Source organism: Lepisosteus platostomus, chromosome 7, assembly GCF_059453375.1.
Source record: "Lepisosteus platostomus isolate fLepPlt1 chromosome 7, fLepPlt1.hap1, whole genome shotgun sequence".
Classification (NCBI taxonomy): Eukaryota; Metazoa; Chordata; class Actinopteri; order Semionotiformes; family Lepisosteidae; genus Lepisosteus; species Lepisosteus platostomus.
This window is the reverse complement of record NC_142617.1, coordinates 30312887-30332818: the sequence shown is the minus strand read 5'-3', so window position 1 is coordinate 30332818 and position 19932 is coordinate 30312887. Positions and strand designations below refer to the sequence as shown.

Sequence of the window (19932 nt, the reverse complement as noted above, 5' to 3'; positions counted from 1 at the left end):
ATGGAATCTTCCAAAGGCATCACAGGGAGGTAACAAAATGTGATTTCACCATAAGCACCTGTTTAACTCAATGTAAATTCACCTTTTCTGACTCTATTTCCTTACAGTTTTGGAGATATCCTTCTGATAAGTAAAAAAATAGAACTTCTGGACTTTATGGCTATGAAAAGGATAATATTGAGGATTTTTTTTAAGTTGTAAACTGGAGAGTATAAAACTAGTTTATGAAAAGGCTTTCACTGTCTAATCTAATTTAGGTGCATGACCACAAACTTCCTACCAAGCATGAAAAAACGAATGTGAACAACATACAGCTGCTGTCCACACTGACATGCCTGTGTTCACAGTTACATTAATAGATGAAAGTCATTTTATCCATGACGCTGAGAGGAAACCTTTGGGCATACTAGCCCCTTCTGTTCACCCTTTCTGGTACATCACAGTGCACTCCTTTTGTTGTAAGAGAGGTGCTACAGTATTGCTGAAAGAATGCCAGCAGTGAAATGCCAATGTTCCTGGCTCTTGGAAAGCAGATGAGATCCCCAGTTATACTCCAGGATACAGACAGCTAAGAACTCCCTAAAAATGATTCATTAAAAAGACAAATCTATTACAAAGCACCTGACAAAGGGAGTTCACAGACCACCTCCACTAATATAAACAGGATTTAAAACACAGCATGACAGCATGCGATAAAATATCATACTGTATAAGTGAGTGTGGGTGGAAAGAAAATACTACGGAAATGAGAGGTTAAAAACAGCCAGCGTCTTTGTGTACTCATCTCACACAGACAAATCTAAACTAATGTACTTTTTGTTTTCTTTCTCATCATTTGCTTTGGCATAGAATTCTTCTAATGTCTCAAAGCAAGTGTTAAAGAATTTCTTACATTTCAGATGATTTTGAATTGGGCTGGTTTTGCATGTGTGGCAGTGGGTGACAGGTGTCCCCATGGACGAACAGGCGGCGGTGTCTTTACCCTGCAAGGGTTAACGTTGGATTCACCAGCAGGAATGTGGCACAGCTGTGGCGTGGGCGCTTTGTGTTTACTCTCAGCAGCTGAGACTTTCTCACGCGGACACGAGTCAGCGCAGACTTCAGACTCCAGACTTCAGCCCCATGTCTCCTACATGCTGGGCCCGGTTACCTCACAGATCTTTATACAGAATAATTAACTATGGAGTTGTGCTCCATCCTAAATTAAGAATTACAGATGTTAGCAAATCATTAGAAGGTCGTTTCTGTTCTCCACTTACTGTCAGATCATGCTTTAATACCACAGAGACCATGGGTATAAAGAGCCCTCTGACTTAAAGAAGCATGTATCCTTCACATTTTCCCATTACTTCATTTCTTTCTCAGATCCCACATATCCTGTTATGATACTCTGTGCAGTTCTCTGTTGTTGTTTTTTATTTGATTGTGATTCTTCGTGGTAATTTGCAATCTCCAGGAAAACATGGCTTCTGAAAAGACTTATCAAAGGCTCTACATATTTTTTTTTTTGCTCAAAAGAAGCACTAACAGTATTATCTTCTGCAATTTCCTGTCATTTAGAGACACTTAACATTATTTACATGTAATATTTCCTGGTAATAATCATCTGAGGAAATCTCCCAGAAACAGATTCAAATTGGCAATTCAGCAAGCATGGTGTGGATTAAGGCAAGATCAAGCAAAAACTTAATACCCTAACAATTAGAAGACTTACCTAGATAAAATGATAGAAAAATGATCAGGGTTTGGTATGGCTACATTTTGTGTGTAAGGTATATTTATTGATGTAACTAAGAATATGGTACAGTTTCTCATGGGGTAGAGGTCACTCTTGTTTCATACAGTAAACTCTCAGGGTTTTTATTACAAATATTTTCCATCCAAAACTACTTTGGTAATAAGACAAGATCTATGCATGTGGCATATGCCTGTGTCCATCACAGCTATAGATACATTCATATGAAAGCCTAGTAGGAGAGATATCCAGTTTTGTAAAAAAAAAAAACTTATTTAGTCCATAGTTTTGATCATCTCATATTGTATATCGAGTCAATGTGACTCTGGAAAAATATTGTATCAATAAAAATATGACATTATCCAAGATGAAAACATATTTTATCCATCTTCACAAATGTAGATTATAAACCCAGTCAGGATCAGTGTCTGATGCTGACTTTTGTTTTGCCAGTTTGCTTGCTTCTTCCCAAAGGAAAGTCTCCATCAAGTGTTGGGTTTGTCATTTCAAGATGGGATTTGATTTAAATTTACATTTAAGGCTGCTCACGGTCAGTGGAAGATAATAAAATAAATATCCTACAGTGCCCCAGTCAAAGGCCTAATTTGAATCCTATTGAGAATCTGTGGAAAGGTTTGAAAACAGCTGTCCATAAGCAAACCCTAAGTAACTTGAGTTTGAATAAATCTGTGAAGACTGGGGAAACAATTGCACCAACACCAAAATTAGTAAAGTCATACACAAAAATGTGTATGAAACATTTCGTAATTTAATAAAAGGAAAAGGAGAGGTTTCAATTCTATGTACTCATATAGGCGATGGATGTTTAGGAATGCAAGGTAATGTTCTAGTCTGAAGGAAGAAGGGAGAAAATCAAAATAACTTCATTAGCTATTTGTGTGTAGGTGTACAAAACTAAATTCTAAACAAATTCAGTTCAGTTTTTGATCATGTATCCACAAAAATGAGTACAGTATTTAATTACAGGTAACTCTGTATAGTAGTGTTCATTGTATTTCTTAAAACTATGTTTTAATGCACTTCTGGCTACTAGTTGTCCATGAAAACAGGCCAGCTTACTTTTCAAAATATGTATTTTTTTCCTTCTCTCTCCTAGTTTAAACAAACAAGGTTTTTAGTTTCCAACAACTCCCACAGCCTGTGGAATTACTTTAGATTATATTTTTTGTATAACAAGCCAACTGCAGTGTACAGCTCACCCTATTCATTCCAAGTAGAGCTGGCCTCACACAGTGCTGTCAAACCTCTTTATCTGTGCTTTCCTGAGGTTTTATCAATCCCTGACACTTTCCTGTTAACGGCACCTTGGGATTCCTGTGACATTTTCAACATACAAAAATGTGTGAGGTCAGACTGGAGAAACCCATGCATTAGATACCTAATAAGTAGAACAGCTGAACTTTATTTTGTTTATTTTGTTTATTCTGTGTTTGTGGAGAGTGTGTATATGAATTTTGTAGTAGTTTTTAAGATTTTTTGTAATATCATTAGAGGTACTGTAGATGTAGTGAATGAGTTAAAATTCAGGAAGGATTCAAAACAGGTAGTTTATGCTGCGAAAGGTAGCACTTTAAAATATTTAGCCAATATTGATGCCGTAACACGTGTGCCTCCTTGAGTTCCATATGGTTAATTAAGTGTAATATTGCCTTGCCCAGTCCAGACCTTTGGCAATGAGGTAAAGTTCTTGCCTTGGGAGCTTTCAAGTTGGGTTTGATTCCCCACCAAGACCTGCATCACCCTTAAGCATCACATTGGTGTCAACATTTTGGCTCCTGGGCTGTTCAACAAAGAAATGTGCTGCAGTTACGAATACACACAGAGTACTATGTGTGTCCCCTAGAGTGATGTGTCAAAGAGATTGTGATTCCACCTACCACATGCAGATTGTAATGTGACTTTCACAGTAGTACTTATTCTGAGTTCTGAAGAGATTTGTGTAACAAACGGTGGTGATCAGAATATCTCCTACAGCCCTGCATGATTTCACATGCATGCAAATAATGTTTTTTTTTGTATTAAAGTTAACTAATTACTGTATTATGATTTAAGTTATCACCAGTTCTCAAACCCCAGTTGCAAACCATGGCCTCAGATGTATCCCTGAGCATTAGAGTCATCCAGGTCAAAAAAGACATCCTGTAGACACACCATTGTACACAGTGTACATTACACTCATGTGAACTCAAGGAAATGGATTTATCATAACTGGTTCATTGTACAGAAAAATATGAATAAAGTGGAACCTTAGTCTTAAAATATTTACAACACCTGACAGAATAACCAAGTCTGCCCTTTTCTGTTGTTCTTGGTGTGTTATCAGATTGAGCCACTGACCTGTAAAAATATATAGAGTATGTAGTAGAGTATGACCAGAAAAATAGATTCAGATTTTAATATGATAAAATTATGCCAATGTATATAGATTTAAAAGAATTAAGAATTTTATTGATGCGACAATTATTGACACATATAATTGAAGTAAAAAAAAAGTAATCAGGAAGATTTTTTTATTCTTTTGTCTTTATCACAAAAATGTGGGAAAGCAATAAAAAAGCAAACATAATGTTTGAGTACATAACTAGAAGTACAGAATTTAAATCTGGGAAAGTTAAGCATTGCAGTGCAGTAGTATGATTTAACACAGAATCTTGTATTCAGTTGTGGTCACCATATCACAAAAATGATACTATAGCCTTAGGAAGAGTTGCAAAGAGCAACAAGTATGATTCCTGGTCTCAAGGCATTATCATACAAGGAAGCTAAGCCTAAAATAAACTAAATTGAGACTAAACTAAATAATCTGCATTATTCAAGCAGATAATCTCCTAAGCGTTAGAGAGAATGCACAGTCAAACCTGGAGCTTATTCCACAGTCAGTAATGGAAGATGGACATAGGGTCATATGTGGAAACTAAAAGTGAGTTTATTTAGGGTACATAGGATACTTCTTTACAAAAACAATAACCAGGACGAACTCCAGAGGCGTAGTCGATTAAACAGTCCGAGGTCCGAAAGCCGAAGGTAAACAAACTGATGCAAAAGTACAAAATCAGAAGCGGAGCTGTAAGCCGTGAGGAAGCCAAGAGTCAAAGCCAGAACAATAATCAAAGTATCAAAACAAAACCAGGAGACGTAGTCGGGGAACAAACCAGGGTCAGGAAGCCAAAAACCAAGAAGTAATTAATTGCAAGAAGTCAAGGTAGCTCTAACCAGGAAAAACCTAATACTGATCACAGGGGAGAGTGTGAAGCAGCATTAAATAGGCTGGGGTAAATGGGCTAATTGGGAACCGTGCTGGAATGCAAGGTGGAATGATGAGTCCTCCGGGGGTGTGGCGTAATACAAGAGGCTTCTTATGTTATTATATTTAAATGTTGGAAATTTCTAAGGGTCGTAAGCTGTTATATATGAAATGCAATTATTTTCTCAGGAAACCAAATTAGAACATAAGAATGCTCACACTGGAGAGGAGGCCTATCTTGGTCTTACATTAGTTAAGCAGGTAAGTAAAATGAAAATGTCATGCAGCCATTGCGTAGTTGTCTCTTTTACTAACTGTGTTAAAAAGCCAGATCATTAATTGTTTCCATCACAATATTCCAATTTGTATGTAAAAAGTAGAAATATTCCAGTAATGTAATGAATTTTTAGACACAAGATACATCAACTTCCTAATCTCATCATACCACTAGTATCTCTGCCCATGTCAACTGGTGTAGCTGTCACGCCTGACATCCCTCCCTAGAGGGCACTACACTACTCCTATTATTGTTTCTGTGATTAAGCTTCCCAGGTGTACCTTTTTAGGTTTTTTATTTAAAGACTAGCTCCTCCAGTCCTTGGGGCTCATCATTAGGGTAAGGATGTCGCAAGGCCCGCCTAGCACCAGGAAACCCTACGTCCGTCTCCTGAGGGCATAGGCCTCATCCCCGACACCTCCCGCTTCCTGAGCCCAGGGTCTGGAGGATCTCGCACCGTCACACTTGGACCTCCATGTTTTGTCTCTCTGTGTGTTCCCCCCTCCCGGGGTTTTTAGCCTTGTCCCATCCCAGGATGGATTTCTTGCTGATGGACTCTCGGACTGTGCCCTGACCTGCCGTTGGACCCATTTGGATTTGAATGCCGTTCTCTGTCTTCCCCGTTCACTGTCTCACGGACTGTCACTATTATTTTGTGCACTATTAAACCCCTGTGTGTTCCCTTTTACCACGCCTCCTGTTTTCTCCAGCTCTTACCGCATCGCATAGGGTCTATTACAAGATCTGACACTGATCTCAGTCCGTGTTCGTGACAGTAGCATACACCTTTTGTTAAAATCTAGTGCTTGTATTTTTCAGTTTAACCCATAAACTGCCTGTACCCTAGCACTTTAGTTCTCCAACTGCTAGACATTGTCTTAACCACTACACAATGAAACAACTTAAACACAACCTCTGTGGCAGATACAAAAATGTCTATGCTCACTTGATTAGGTTGTGAATCTTCTTAAAAAATATAGAGATGAAACAGCAGAGAAGTAAATCAGATGTAAATCTTCAGTTCACTCACTGTTGTATTTCATTTAACAGCCACATGAGTATGAGTAAAGTTTAATTAATTGCAATTGGTCTCTAGCTCATAGCAGACACAAGAGACAATTGTCAATTTAACACAATGCTAGACATCCCCAGAACTACATCCTCTCAAAGATAAAGACATGGGAAGTCTGATACAATGTATCTACTATAGTATTATACATAAACTGTGGCACTCCTGGAATACCAGGAGTTAAAGAAAAATTTACTTATGCTCAAATTCTCATTTAGAATATGTAGTGGTTTATTACTAAATTTAGGTTCAGGAAGTTAAATACTAGTAACTTCCAGGTTGACTTGAAATTATTTCCTTTCTTTAGGAATAAAGAGAAAACAAAGACTTTCCAAATGCTTCCAGAGTTCACACATTAACTATGCAAATGTGCCAACAGTTATTGCCGAGATGAAAAACCTGATTGAGATTTGCATATTTGGATTCTGCCTTAAATATTATTATGCTTTATATGTTGGCACTTGTGTTGTGGTTAATGTGAAATATGGTTAAATTTACTGTACATGTTTAGCACATAACAGTACATGACAAGAGCCAAATGTCATGTATGCATTTGATTATAGTGGCATCATCTCAGACATTTTAAAATGTGTGGCTAGACTAATGTTTAGGGCTCATTTTAAGAGACCAGTTAATGTGTCTTTAAGGTCCAAAAGAAAAAGAAATAAAAACAAAGCAGAAAAAAGCAGTGATTCTTCAGAATATTCTGTCAAACTATGTGCAAACTTACAAGTATGTAGTGTCAACAGGGTGGAAAAACACAATTTACAGTGTATCTGAATCAGAGCTCGAATTTGCTGCTTTTGGATGTGAGTACAGAAATGGGAAAGCTCATTCTCCTTCAGTTCTGTTTTGACAAGACATTCCTTGAGCTCAGCCAAGCTCTGAAACATCCCCATCGCCTGTCAGGGAGGAGCCCATATTACACCCACACACAGAGCAGAAACTCCTCACTTTACCCTCAGTTCTGAAGTCTTGTGCCAGACAGCTTAAAATCATCGTTGATGCATGAGGCATTCAATCTCCTGTCAAAGTCTACAGTACATAAGTGATTTGTTTTCTTTCTTTCTGTAAGCAACCTTGCATTCCATTTTCTTTTGACTGTTTTTTAAGAACACAAGATTGTTTTAATAAATATCATGTTTTTATCAGCCTTTTTATAATTTTTGTATAAATTCAAAGCAAATTATTAACTGACTTACGTACAGTTAGTATTTGTTCTGGAATTAGACTGCCTTTATCAATGGAAGTTTTCACTGTCTTTTCAGAGTCATTCATTGTTGGTCAATGCCAAAAACTGTTGAGAAAAAAACTGCTTCATTGTCCAAGAAATAGACAAACACAAAAAGAAATACAAATCCATCCAAAATGAGCATCTAAAAAATTTTTTGAACTGGTTACATTCCCACACCAATTCTTATGTCATGTCAGCATTCTGTAAGAGTTTGCCTAAGACTCTGCAAAAGACCAAACTACTAGATGCTGTTTTGTGTTTGGGGTTGAGTCACATACCGTACGTATTATCAAGTGAATGCTGCTTATTTTAACTTGAGCACTGTATTTTTAAAAATGAGACAGAAAGTCACACGGGGTATTACCATGGAAGAGGTCATTACAAGGAAATGCCAAATGGTTGCAGAATTATGTTACTTTTTCAACTTTCTCAGCTCTGGGGTCTTCTAAACTATGTAAATGACATTTCAATATATGAAACGTTTTGCAGAGCTAAAGTACTTAAGTTGTAAGGTCACAGTTCACCCTGGGGCCAGTCTCTTTGTTTCTGCATGGAGCTGCTGAAGAAGGAATGTGAACTTGATTCTGAAGTCACCCAAATTGTCATAGCTGGGCCACGGTCATTGGATTTTACATGATTGATTAGAACGGTGACGGGGTAGGAGAGGAAAAAAAGAAGGAAGGTTAATACAGGATAGACCTAATTAGTACTGACAAGGAAGAGTTATAAGAATCCCTTGGCTCTCCTTGTATTCCTTCTACTCCTCCACTACTATGCATGGAGAAGTAATACCAATAGTGTAATATGACCTTTGCTGTTCCTCTTTTCTAGCACCTCTGTGATGGAAACATAAGACACCAGGACAGTTCATTCCCAACAACCTTCCACAGCCTTCTCACACCTCATCTTTTTAGGCTGAACCTGTGATTTCTATGCTCTCTTTACTCTGACAGCTCCAATTCATAATCCCCTTTACATTGATTGAAACCTACAAGTCTACAAGAGGGGGTGGAGTGCTGTGATATGTAAAACCTGATTATGGCTTTTGTTTCGTTTTCTGTTTTTGCTAGATCATATTGTTTGTTAATCTGTTGCCATTTTTATCCTGTGCTGTGTATTGCATTTTATTTATACTTTCAGCAGATTATACTGTAACTTTGGCTTTATGATGTTTTTCTGGTTGTAGTATCATGTGACATAATTACAGTTAACTTTGCAATTGTGAATTATTGTCATGCAAATAATGATTACTTTATGCAAGTTGCCTTGGAAAGAAATCTGATTAATATGGTAATTCCAGCACCACAGACATCAGCTCTAAGTCTGACAACTTGTAAACAATTTGTCAACAATTTGTAAACATCGTTTTAAAAGCAAACAATGAAATGTTATCTTCTGAATTAACAATAAAGCATAAACAAAAATGGTATAAAAAGTACAATGGTGAACTAGATCCATTACCATCCTTGAGTGATAAATCAAATGACTTGCCATTTTACATTGCCAAACTAACGTGGTTTCCCAGCACTTTAGTATGCTAATCTTAAATCTGTTCTCTATCCCCTTTTTTATTGGTAAATTTCAGGTCTGCAGTGCCAAAATTTGTCACGCATTTCCATGGAAACCAACGCCCCTACTTTTGGACAGAGTGACCTCTGAGAAATGTGTTTTCCTGTTCCTTTGCGGGTCAGCACTGTCCTCTCAGGCTTTGCACTGCCCACTAGGCCTAACAATAATGTGTTTGTGAAAGAGGACTGATCTATGATGCAACTGCTCATCAGGACCATCTTGAACCAGAGGTTTTTCGCAACCAAATGTTTAATGTTTGTTATTTTAAAACATTTGGAAAGAATAAACTAACAAATGTTGCTCATTTATTGTTGCATTACATGGTTTAATATGTTTATTAAATGGGCATCCTATCAACACAATATTTCATTATTTTTGTATGACCTAGTGCTGTTTATAGACTGTAACAATCACACACTGTAACAAAGTGAAAACTTACTTGCAGCAGAATTATACTAACTAGAAAATTAAATGAAATCTTCCTTCAAGTTCATTACATTATATTTTTATTTCACTGAGTCTTCAGAATGTGTTTATTTCTTAGTAGTATAAAAGCTTTCTTTCCCCACTTTCAGGTGGTTTAATTAGTGCATATAAAAACAAGATAGTTCAGAGCAACATTTTGCAGCATGAATATTATGGTAATAATTTGAAACTTCTGTTAAAGACTAAAGGTAGATATAAAACCCAACTTTAAATGTACATGTACTCTCAATCTCATTAGTTAAAAACTCTGCTTGATTCCCCCTTCTCAGATTCAAGGCTGATTAGTCCCCTCACAAAATATTCTACTTAACAGTTACTCATCACCCATCAAAACGCATTACTGAAGTATCATTCTGCATCTCTGAATACCAATATGTCATAAAAGTAATGTTATCCACAATTTTGTTCTTTGTAAGGCTGCCAATAGGACAGACTATCCAAATGATGTGCACTTGTGTTTGATTATGTTAATTAAAGATGGTTTCTGACAATATAAAAGAAGTGCAGAAGGATACAGTATTTTTTTTTTATCTCCTGTCCTTATAACTTTACATTAGGAATTATTTGCTACTACTGCTACTGCTACTACCACTATTCTTCATAATAATAATATAAAAAAAGAAAACACTTTAAGCAAAACCTTAGTCTGTTTCAGAAAATTAGATATTTAAAACTTCTTGAAGCAATGAGTAAAGGCATAAAAAAGGAAACCGAGACCAAACAACATCCATTCATGACCCAAGAACATTCAGACATTATCCAATCACATCTTCATCATGTGAAAATAAGATTCTTTTGTTTTTCTCAAAAGCATATTTAATAATACATTGAGTCAACTGTATTTAACTGTTCTTGTTTACACCTTCACAAAAAAGTCAGACATGAATCCTGTAGGAGAAAAGCTGTTTTAATTTTTCATGCATTAACACTGTTTCATTTATCATGAGCCTAAAAACATTCTATTTCTGCCCACACATCACTCATGTCTGAAACCTTTGTAGTAGTAAAACTTATATAAGAAAATACAAATAAAAGGTCCAACTTTCTAATGTGAAAGAGAACACAACGTTTCGGACGTAGAGCCTTCTTCAGGTGTGAGAGAGACAGGGCAGTAGGCAAAGGTAAAGTAGCGGGAGAACAAAGGTTGGGAGGAAGGAGGAGTGGGTCACTGGTCACTGGTTATGACTTTCATTGTTACTAGTGATAACATTAGAAAGTTCAGGTGGGTAGCTGCGTCAGCATGCGTAGGCTGCAAAGGAACAAGTAATAGGTTTATTCCATGCTGAAAAAAAGAAGAAAGAGAACACAACGTTTCGGCCGTAGAGCCTTCCTCAGGTGTGAGTGAGACAGGGCAGTAGGCAAAGGTAAAGTAGCGGGAGAACAAAGGTTGGGAGGAAGGAGGAGTGAGAGGCGGGAGCAGGGGACAGAAAGAGAGGCCAATCAAGAGGTGTGAAGTCAGAATGGGTGCAGAGAGGTGTGAAATGAAACTTCCAATGAATGGAGAAAATTTAAAAGAACAGTAATCTGTCGTTAAGGGAAGGGAGAATGTGTGATCCTAGCTGCAGAATAATTTTAGTTTTCGAACTATCAACTACCCCCGACTGTCCACTTCAGTTTATTACAAACCCACGGATTCACACAGCTACCTCCTGTACAGCTCATTTCACCCCAACCACACTAAAAACTCTCTTCCTTTTTCACAGTTCCTTAGGTTACGACGATTATGCAGCGACGACATCGACTTCGAGAACCAAGCCCTCGAAATGTACTCATTTTTCATCAACAGAGGATACCCCAGCAGTGTGATTGACAGGGCCCTTGCCCGAGCCAAAAACAACCCCCGGACCATCAACCCGATCAGGAACTCCCGCCGTAACAACCGCATTCCTTTGGTGCTTCCTTACAACCCTAACACACTTCCTATCCCCAGGACCATTAACCAGAACTTTTCCATCCTACAGGATGATCCCTCCATTGGGGCCCTCTTTTCTGATCGCCCTATCATCTCATATCGCCGACCACCTTATCTGCGTAACCTCCTTGTTCACAGCTCCCTTGACCGCCCTCAACAACCATCCACACCAGGCACTTTCCCTTGCAACAGAGCTCGCTGTATCACCTGCAAGTACACAGCCACCACCACACTCATTCAAGGCCCCTCAGGACAATTCCAGATCACCCAGACAGCATCTTGTACCTCCAGCAACCTTATTTACTGTATCGCTTGCAGTAAATGCCCAGCCATCTACATTGGAGAAACAGGAAGGAGACCGCTTCAGAGAACACTTCAGGGCTGTAAAGATTAAAGATCTCTCCAAGCCCATTGTTTCTCATTTCACCTCTGACGGCCACGACCACTCTAATCTCTCCGTCTGTGTTCTCAAAGACGGTTTTCCGAACTCATACATCAGAAAGACCACCGAAACTAAAATTATTCTGCAGCTAGGATCACACATTCTCCCTTCCCTTAACGACAGATTACTGTTCTTTTAAATTTTCTCCAGTCATTGGAAGTTTCATTTCACACCTCTCTGCACCCATTCTGACTTCACACCTCTTGATTGGCCTCTCTTTCTGTCCCCTGCTCCCGCCTCTCACTCCTCCTTCCTCCCAACCTTTGTTCTCCCGCTACTTTACCTTTGCCTACTGCCCTGTCTCTCTCACACCTGAAGAAGGCTCTATGGCTGAAACGTTGTGTTCTCTTTCTTCTTTTTTTCAGCATGGAATAAACCTATTACTTTTTCCTTTGCAGCCTACGCATGCTGACGCAGCTACCCACCTGAACTTTCTAATGTTATCACTAGTAACAATGAAAGTCATAACCAGTGACCTTATGTTTTTCCTACAAAAAAACTCCTTTTGGGAGACATACATTCTAAAATAATATATTCGAGTGAACATTTCACTATTTAACTGTTTATTGCTTATTTTTTCCTCTTGATCGTCAAATACTGACAAATGCTTTTACTTCAATATGAGGTTTGCTACATATCTGCAAAATAAATGGAAACTGAAAGAAACTTGATAAAGAAGTAACAATACAGGAAAGTGTATGACATTATAGGTTACTTAAATTTATTTGAATAATATAAATGTTATTTTTCCCCCAACAGCACAAAAAAAGAGTACTGGGACAAAAAGTTTTAAAAACAGTGAAGTATTGTGATATCTGATGAGAATAACAAATATCTTAATAATCTGACCTCAAAATAATGCTTTATATATAAATAGATACATTATTTGCGCAGTTATTACATTTTAGGACTTTATCCGAAAGCCATCCATCTTCATGTATATTATTGCCTCAACAGTTTCATCATAGCAAGTGGCACTGAGGTTTTAAGTTTTTTCAATTAAAATACTTACAGTATTTGTGATTTAAGTATTTTATCATAGGGCTAAGAAACAAGTAGTTGGCTTGTAAATCAATACAGCCAGATTAATGATTTTCTTTTTTTCTAATGAAATTTGTACATTATGATACTGTCAGAGTATTTAAAAAAATAAAAGCTTAATATTTCTGAAGTAAGTTCTGGGTATTTCCTCTGAGTCTTACTTGAGACTTAGCCTAAGGCTCTACAAGACTGTATGAATGAAAGAATGAAGCAATGACACAAGAATAATGAAATCTATTTTAAAAAATCCCCTACATTTCCAACTCAGTACAGTCCCTGCCATGAACAACCTTTGTTTTATAAGTATGGAGTCCTGTTCCTGTCCCTATAATACTAGTTTTCAGGAGCCTGCTTGAGAAACTAAAAATCATAAATGGGTAAAATGGAGTCTTTTTACAACAATATGTAACCTTATCTAAATGTCAACTTAAACCTAGATTTTGAATTAAATGAAATACATGAAAATATTCTAGAAAATGTCTGCACCTGCCGTATATCAGGATATGAGTTATTAGGCAGAAACCCAGAACCTGAGCAAAGTGCAGACTTGTTGCTGTTCAACAAAAAAACTGTCTCAGTGTGCACGGAAAACAAATTTGCAGTAAGTACTGTAGTTGCTAGACAAATGATGATGTCATATAGCATAAATAAAACTAAGCAGAGATGTCATTGTCCATAGACGTGCCATTTTGTCATTTAATCTTCAGTCAGTGAAATCCCGAAGTCTTCAAATATTTGAGGCAAACAATCCACTCATCTACAAAACAACATCATGCACTTTGTCCAAAACTTTGCAGATGATGTTTCACAACAGTTCCATACTTCTAATAGGATGATTTCCAGTAATGCAGGTATAAAAGGGTTAGTGTCTCAGTTTTAATTTTGAGAGCAAGTCATCAAGTTCACTGTAATCGTATTGATGAAAGGTTGCATTTACCCAGGTTCTGTACCTTCTGTACCTTTTCGGTCTTGTAATTTTATGCAAATCCAATCATGAGTGTGCATGGTCTAGAAGAAATAAAAATAAAATAAAATTAGGCATTCATGACAGTTTACTTTAAACAAATAAGCTTAATAGGTCTAAACCATAAAACAGACATGATATCTAAAGGTCTTTCTTTAAAATTGATGTTTTTTTCTCAAATCAATGTCATTTGTTTCTCTTTATAAGCTGACAGTAAATATGTAAAGTGAAAATGTGGATATTGATAGTACATTTCAAACGCACAAATCTGTACTTTATCGATCCTTCATTGATCCTTATTGTACTTTATTGGTCCTTCCGTGTAGTAAAAGCTAATAAGTTATCTGAAGACACAAAGTCAAACATCCTTAATCTTTTGTGAAAACATCCTTCCATAAACAAGCTTATTGTTTACCATTTCTCTGTGCCAAAAATACACTGAGCTGAAGTAATATTTTCTGACTTTAAAGACCATGACACCTCATCCTTTGAGTCCTAATTCCCAAAAATTACAAATCTGATTGGAAACCAAGAAAGTACAGATTTAAACTTAATGAAATCCTCAGGCAATAAAGTAGTATCCTGTATGTCACTAAAACAGCAACAATTTCTTTCCAAGAGCTTCAGAATACCGCAGCATAATAAGATTTAATGATCTGACTCAGTTCAATCTGAAAACTGTTCTTTTCTCAATTCAACCTGAATTAAGAAATGATGCAACACAAAATGCAATATTTTTAATATAAGATATAATGCATAACTCATTTTTATCTCTGAAAATACATTTTATACTGTGACACTATGCTAATTGTATTAAAAAAACATTTACAGGTACTAACATTTTTTTCTCTTGGCAACTGAAAGACTTCTAGCCTATGAATGGCTACACAGCCGGAGTGACTTTGACCATGAGCAAAAGTGAAAAGCCAATGTCTTTGTTGCAAATGACAAGACTTTTCTTTCACTGTTCCTGAACTTCCTGCAGCTCTGGACGTTGTGTGCAACTCTATAACTTGGAATGCATGGACTGCTTAAGGTTCTTAGTCTCCATTAACATGAGCTAGACATTCATTCCACAAGTGTGAAGGCTATTTGTGTCTCGTAACATCACCGGAAGCAAAGTAATGAACATGGAGATCACTGACTGACTACATGTCCACATTTAAGTGCAAGTTATCTATAGCATATATATCTAAATACATATATAGCATATATATCTATGTAACTTAAGCACATTATTTTCAGTGCTTTACATCTACCACAAATAAACTATAAAGCTGTCACCTGTAAAATGGGACTGGATTCTCCTAGTACATTTTAGAATGCTTTGCCAGAATATCCCAGTTAATGACCTGGGATTGGTATACTGAAGCAGTAGCAGAGTGGGGGTTATTAAAAGTTTTTTTTTAAATCCCTCCAAGTTTCCACCACTGTATGACTCATTAAAAACTGGGCTAAACATCCAAGATTTTGAAGCCTGAGGTCACAGACTCCAAAAAGAACCTATAAAATATTAAATGGAAATGTAATTCAAATAAGAAAGCTTGCTTTTTGTAGCCTAAATAGATATTTTTAGGGAGGATTCTGTATAACTTCAGCACTTTCCAAGAGAAAGTGAACCTAAAACTGACAAAGCAGTAAATATAAATTACCTGGTACTGCATTTCTTGTATCATATATCTTACACCTTATAGGGATGACATCACAGTAAATTTTAGCCTCCTCGTCATAATACTGAACATATTAAACAGTGCAGTGTCTACTTCTTACCTCTCAAGGACATCTGTTAAATAGCCATAATCTCCGAGTATCATAATGAAACTATAATATTCTTTCCATTTTTCAGAATGCTGTTGCCTTGAACGCCTAGCTGCATATGAAAGTAATTCCAAAAGGGGCCAATATTGGTAAAACCGGGCATCCTGACAGAAAGAAATCTGCCTGAAAGCGTTGCCAACCTCACGACTGTAAAACAGATGTTATGTTGGAAGGTTAGGCACAATTAACTCCACAGGGAGTGTGAGCCGTTCTTGGTAAAATATTGTGTAATAGGAATAAATTACAACGGGTAGCTTTATCTTTACTTTATCCTTTACGCTATTTCTCCTTCAAAAGACTTCTAGAATAACCCCCCCGCAAACAAAGTAAAAAATGTGCCTTCAAACTTGAGGGCAATCTAAATCCTAGAATGCAGGTAACCATAGTTAATACAATGCTAAACATCACCAGCACAAGGTGCTACTGTACAGTTCTGAAAACCAACCTCTTTTTGTCACGATTCTGGTGCTTCATCATCCCCGGTGCTGCCTAGGTGAGACAGATGTCTGGTTCTTCCAGTCTGCACGGCAAGAAGGTTTTTAAAGCGAACCAAGGCAAGTGCTATCTCAGCGTTCCAGGCGGTCCCATCTTGCTGGCATCTGAAGTCAATTTCCTTGCCCCCTGCCATGACGATGGTAAAGTACACCAGTCCCCGCTTATATTCGACACAGTCCACCGTGGCCATCCGCTCAAATCGTAGCTCTTTAGCTTTAGATTGAGGCCCGGAGCCGGAACCGAGTCCAGTGGCTCCGCTACCACCGCCGCTCCGTTTCCATTCAAAAAGACGCAGTCCATCCTCTGTCAACACGCAGCGTTTCTTCTTCCACAGCTGCAAAAGACCGTTGCTCCTTTTTTCCAAAAATCCTTCTTTCAGCTCTTTCTGTGGATTCATCATCACTCGTGCTGGTCTCACCGTGGCACTAAATATGTTTCAGAGACTTGTTTCGCAGCGCCCCTGGGTTAGTTTTTCATTCTATGCATTGTTCTTAAACATCTGGATACTCCGGACAGTGTGTTCGCCACTAAAAGAGAAAGAAACGCACGATCTTTTCCAGGACCGCTTTCCGAAGCCTATTATTATTATTATTATTATTATTATTATTATTATTATTATTATTAGTATTAGTATTAGTATTAGTCACCCAAAAGGCAGCTGTTTATGATGCGTACATGAAGACGTTTCTTACATATTGTGTTTCTGTCGTTTTGTATTCGAGTAATGATTTACATGTGCGTTTTTGAGTACCTTGCATTTAAGGCGCTGTGTCCAGCTGAAGTACGACCCGATGCTACTGCTTGTTGTCCCGATTTCAAGGATATGTTTGTACTTGCCCAAAGCTGCGGTTTGCCTGCCTTTCAGCGAGTAATTCAGTCAGCCCAGCCCCGGCCTGTGATGTCATGTGCGCTAGCATCGTGTTAAACATTACACTTTTTCCTCGCCTCGGTTACTGCTGACTGTCAGTCTTAACAGCTGTTACTCATTCACAAGTCGGCCGGCTGATCTGGCGTATTATTATTAAAAGTATAACAGGAAGCAAATGGATACGTCACACGTTTTTTTTAATGCTAGCACTTAGCTCCTCGTTTTTATGGCTCAAAGGTTTCGAAACTGATGACGCTACTTTCTTTTTAAGTTAGTACCTGACAGTAAGTCGCTAGAAGCATTCTGATGGTATGGTAATTTTATTTTTGCAACCCTAGACACACTTACCAGTTGCATAATCAGTACCATGCACATTTTCTATAATTGTTAATATTATCCTGTTCAAGTTCTGCGTTAGTCAACAAGAAGATATGATGATGGCATCTCTCTGTTCTGAAAATATTTATGTTCTTTTTTCATATGTGAAGTATTTGGCTTAATGCAACTGTTTCCAAAGACCAAAAATACTGTCTTCTTTTTCATCTGAGTTCTGAAACACATTGTACTTACTGTATAAACAAAGTTAGTAAAATCCATTTATAATTAAATTACTGGAATAGGAGAATTACAAAGTAGGTTATTGCAAGCAAGCCCTTCTTGTACTAGTATAATGTTGTTTCTTGTATTGAATACCTGTTTATGCTAATTTTTAAGGTTTAGCCAGTGTAATATTGTTCATTCTTCAAAAACAGTTAAGGCTATGGTAAAGGGAAGTTCCATACCCTTGATAAAAAGTTTTTTGGAAATTCTTTCTCATTCACTATCACTTTTTAAAAATGTGTTTACTGTATTCCTCACACAATGATACTGTATCTCAACAACAGCTTTACATAGCCAATATCATTTGCTTTACACTCTGTTGCTTTAGGTCAAGATGAGGTTTGTTGATTCTGATTTTTTTTAGCATCAATCAATAAGCCAGGTGCACCAGTTCTGGATCCCTTCCTAGTTACTAGCATTAGTAAGATTGTTGTCCTAGATGGCACATATAGAATACTGATCCGAGTCATATTTGTCTTGGTCTTTAATGTGATATACCGTAGCTAAGAATTTACCAGATCCTGCTTTGCCAGAGGAATGGTTCACAGCCACTGCTGTTTCACAGATTATTTTTTCCTAGACCTTACAAACCTGATGAGACGTATCAGTAAACTACTGATACCCAGTCCTGGTGTTGGAGGGCCAGTATATCTACAGGTCTTTCAAGTTGTTTTTACAATAATGAACAAATTTAAACTGTTAATAACTTAGCTGCACCCGAAGTCCATGTGGACTTTAAGCTGTTAATAACTTAGCTGCACTGAAAGTCCCAATGGACTTTCTCATGTTAATAACTTAGCTGCACTGGAAGTCCCTATGGACTTTAAGCTGTTTTGTAACACTGGAACACTTCAGAGTAAGCACCAGGTGAAGGGGAGGGTTATTATAAAGTCCTAAATGTTTTACGGTCTATACATTAATAATATCTATGAAACAACCCAGAGATCTACCAGAACATGAGGAAAAAATGTTCTTTGTGAATATGTCTCCAAATTGCATTCTTCCTTTCTAAATATAATTGTTTTTGCATCCATCCATTTTCTAACTGCTTTATCCAATAAGGTGTATAGCCACAGCCACAGCCTATCCCATGAAGTAATAAGTAGAAAGGCCAGATACACCCTGGACGGGACACTTTTTTTGTTTTCCTTTGAACAAAAAGAAATAGATTGACAAGACAGAAACAGCAGCCATACAAGGTCTACAAATAAATCTAAGTAGATAGAACACATTGATATTACTCTATATCACAGCTCAGTCTCTGAGGATGCAAAAAGTCAGAAAGCAAAGCCAAAATTGCTGTTTGCTATTAGGTATCTGATGACAAAGACAGAAACCCTGAAACAATACTACCACAGTTCTATATTCACAGTCAGATTTTTAAAAACATGCTTCTTATTGAGGCGGTTGTACAGTATGTTCCATAACAGACCCATTACTTTCAGGATCCCAACCATCCTGACCATAAACTGTTCTTCCCCCTGCGCTCTGGCAAGCGGAATTGCATTATTAAACCACGGACCTCTAAACTTAAGAACAGCTTCTATCCCACTGCAGTACACATCCTCAACAGCTAACTGCAATGCCTCAGACTCAATACACATCTGCACTTTTTGCTTTGTCTACTATGTTTTATTTCTCACTACTACATATGTATTGTCCCACAACATATTTATTCTTCCTATTGTTATTACTTAATATGTTTATAAATGTACCATCTACATTGTATGGTGTTAAGGAACAAGTAATAGGTTTATTCCATGCTGAAAAAAGAAGAAAGAGAACACAACGTTTCGGCCGTGGAGCCTTCTTCAGGTCTTATCATTGAGAGTGTCATTGAGGTGACACCTGAAGAAGGCTCCATGGCCGAAACGTTGTGTTCTCTTTCTTCTTTTTTTCAGCATGGAATAAACCTATTACTTGTTCCTTTGCAGCCTACGCATGCTGACGCAGCTACCCATCTGAACTATTGTATGGTGTTGTTGTCTGTTGTATTGTGTATATCCCAAGAGATCAGCGCTAATAAGAATTACAATATACATGTATATAATGGCAACTCCTCTATTTTTTTTAAAGATACTCTACTTTTTGAGATAACCATATTCAGTACAACACCATGTCAATGTCACCTCAATGACACTCTCAATGATAAGACAA

At 37.4% G+C, this 19932-nt stretch overlaps 1 protein-coding gene across 1 annotated transcript in view; it reads right to left on the bottom strand.

Moving 5' to 3' along the window:
• The window catches only part of phlda3 (pleckstrin homology-like domain, family A, member 3), a 160516-nt gene extending 143125 nt beyond the window's left edge, over window positions 1-17391 (bottom strand). Inside the window, exons 1-3 of the mRNA XM_088639830.1 lie at window positions 17059-17391; window positions 16258-16834; window positions 13968-14038 (exon numbers count right to left, since the gene is read on the bottom strand). Of these exons, the coding sequence (XP_088495956.1) occupies window positions 16267-16707 (441 nt within the window). The 5' untranslated portion in view covers window positions 16708-16834; window positions 17059-17391 and the 3' untranslated portion in view covers window positions 13968-14038; window positions 16258-16266. The remainder of the gene's footprint in view (window positions 1-13967; window positions 14039-16257; window positions 16835-17058) is intronic.
• Window positions 17392-19932: the final 2541 nt, after the last annotated feature.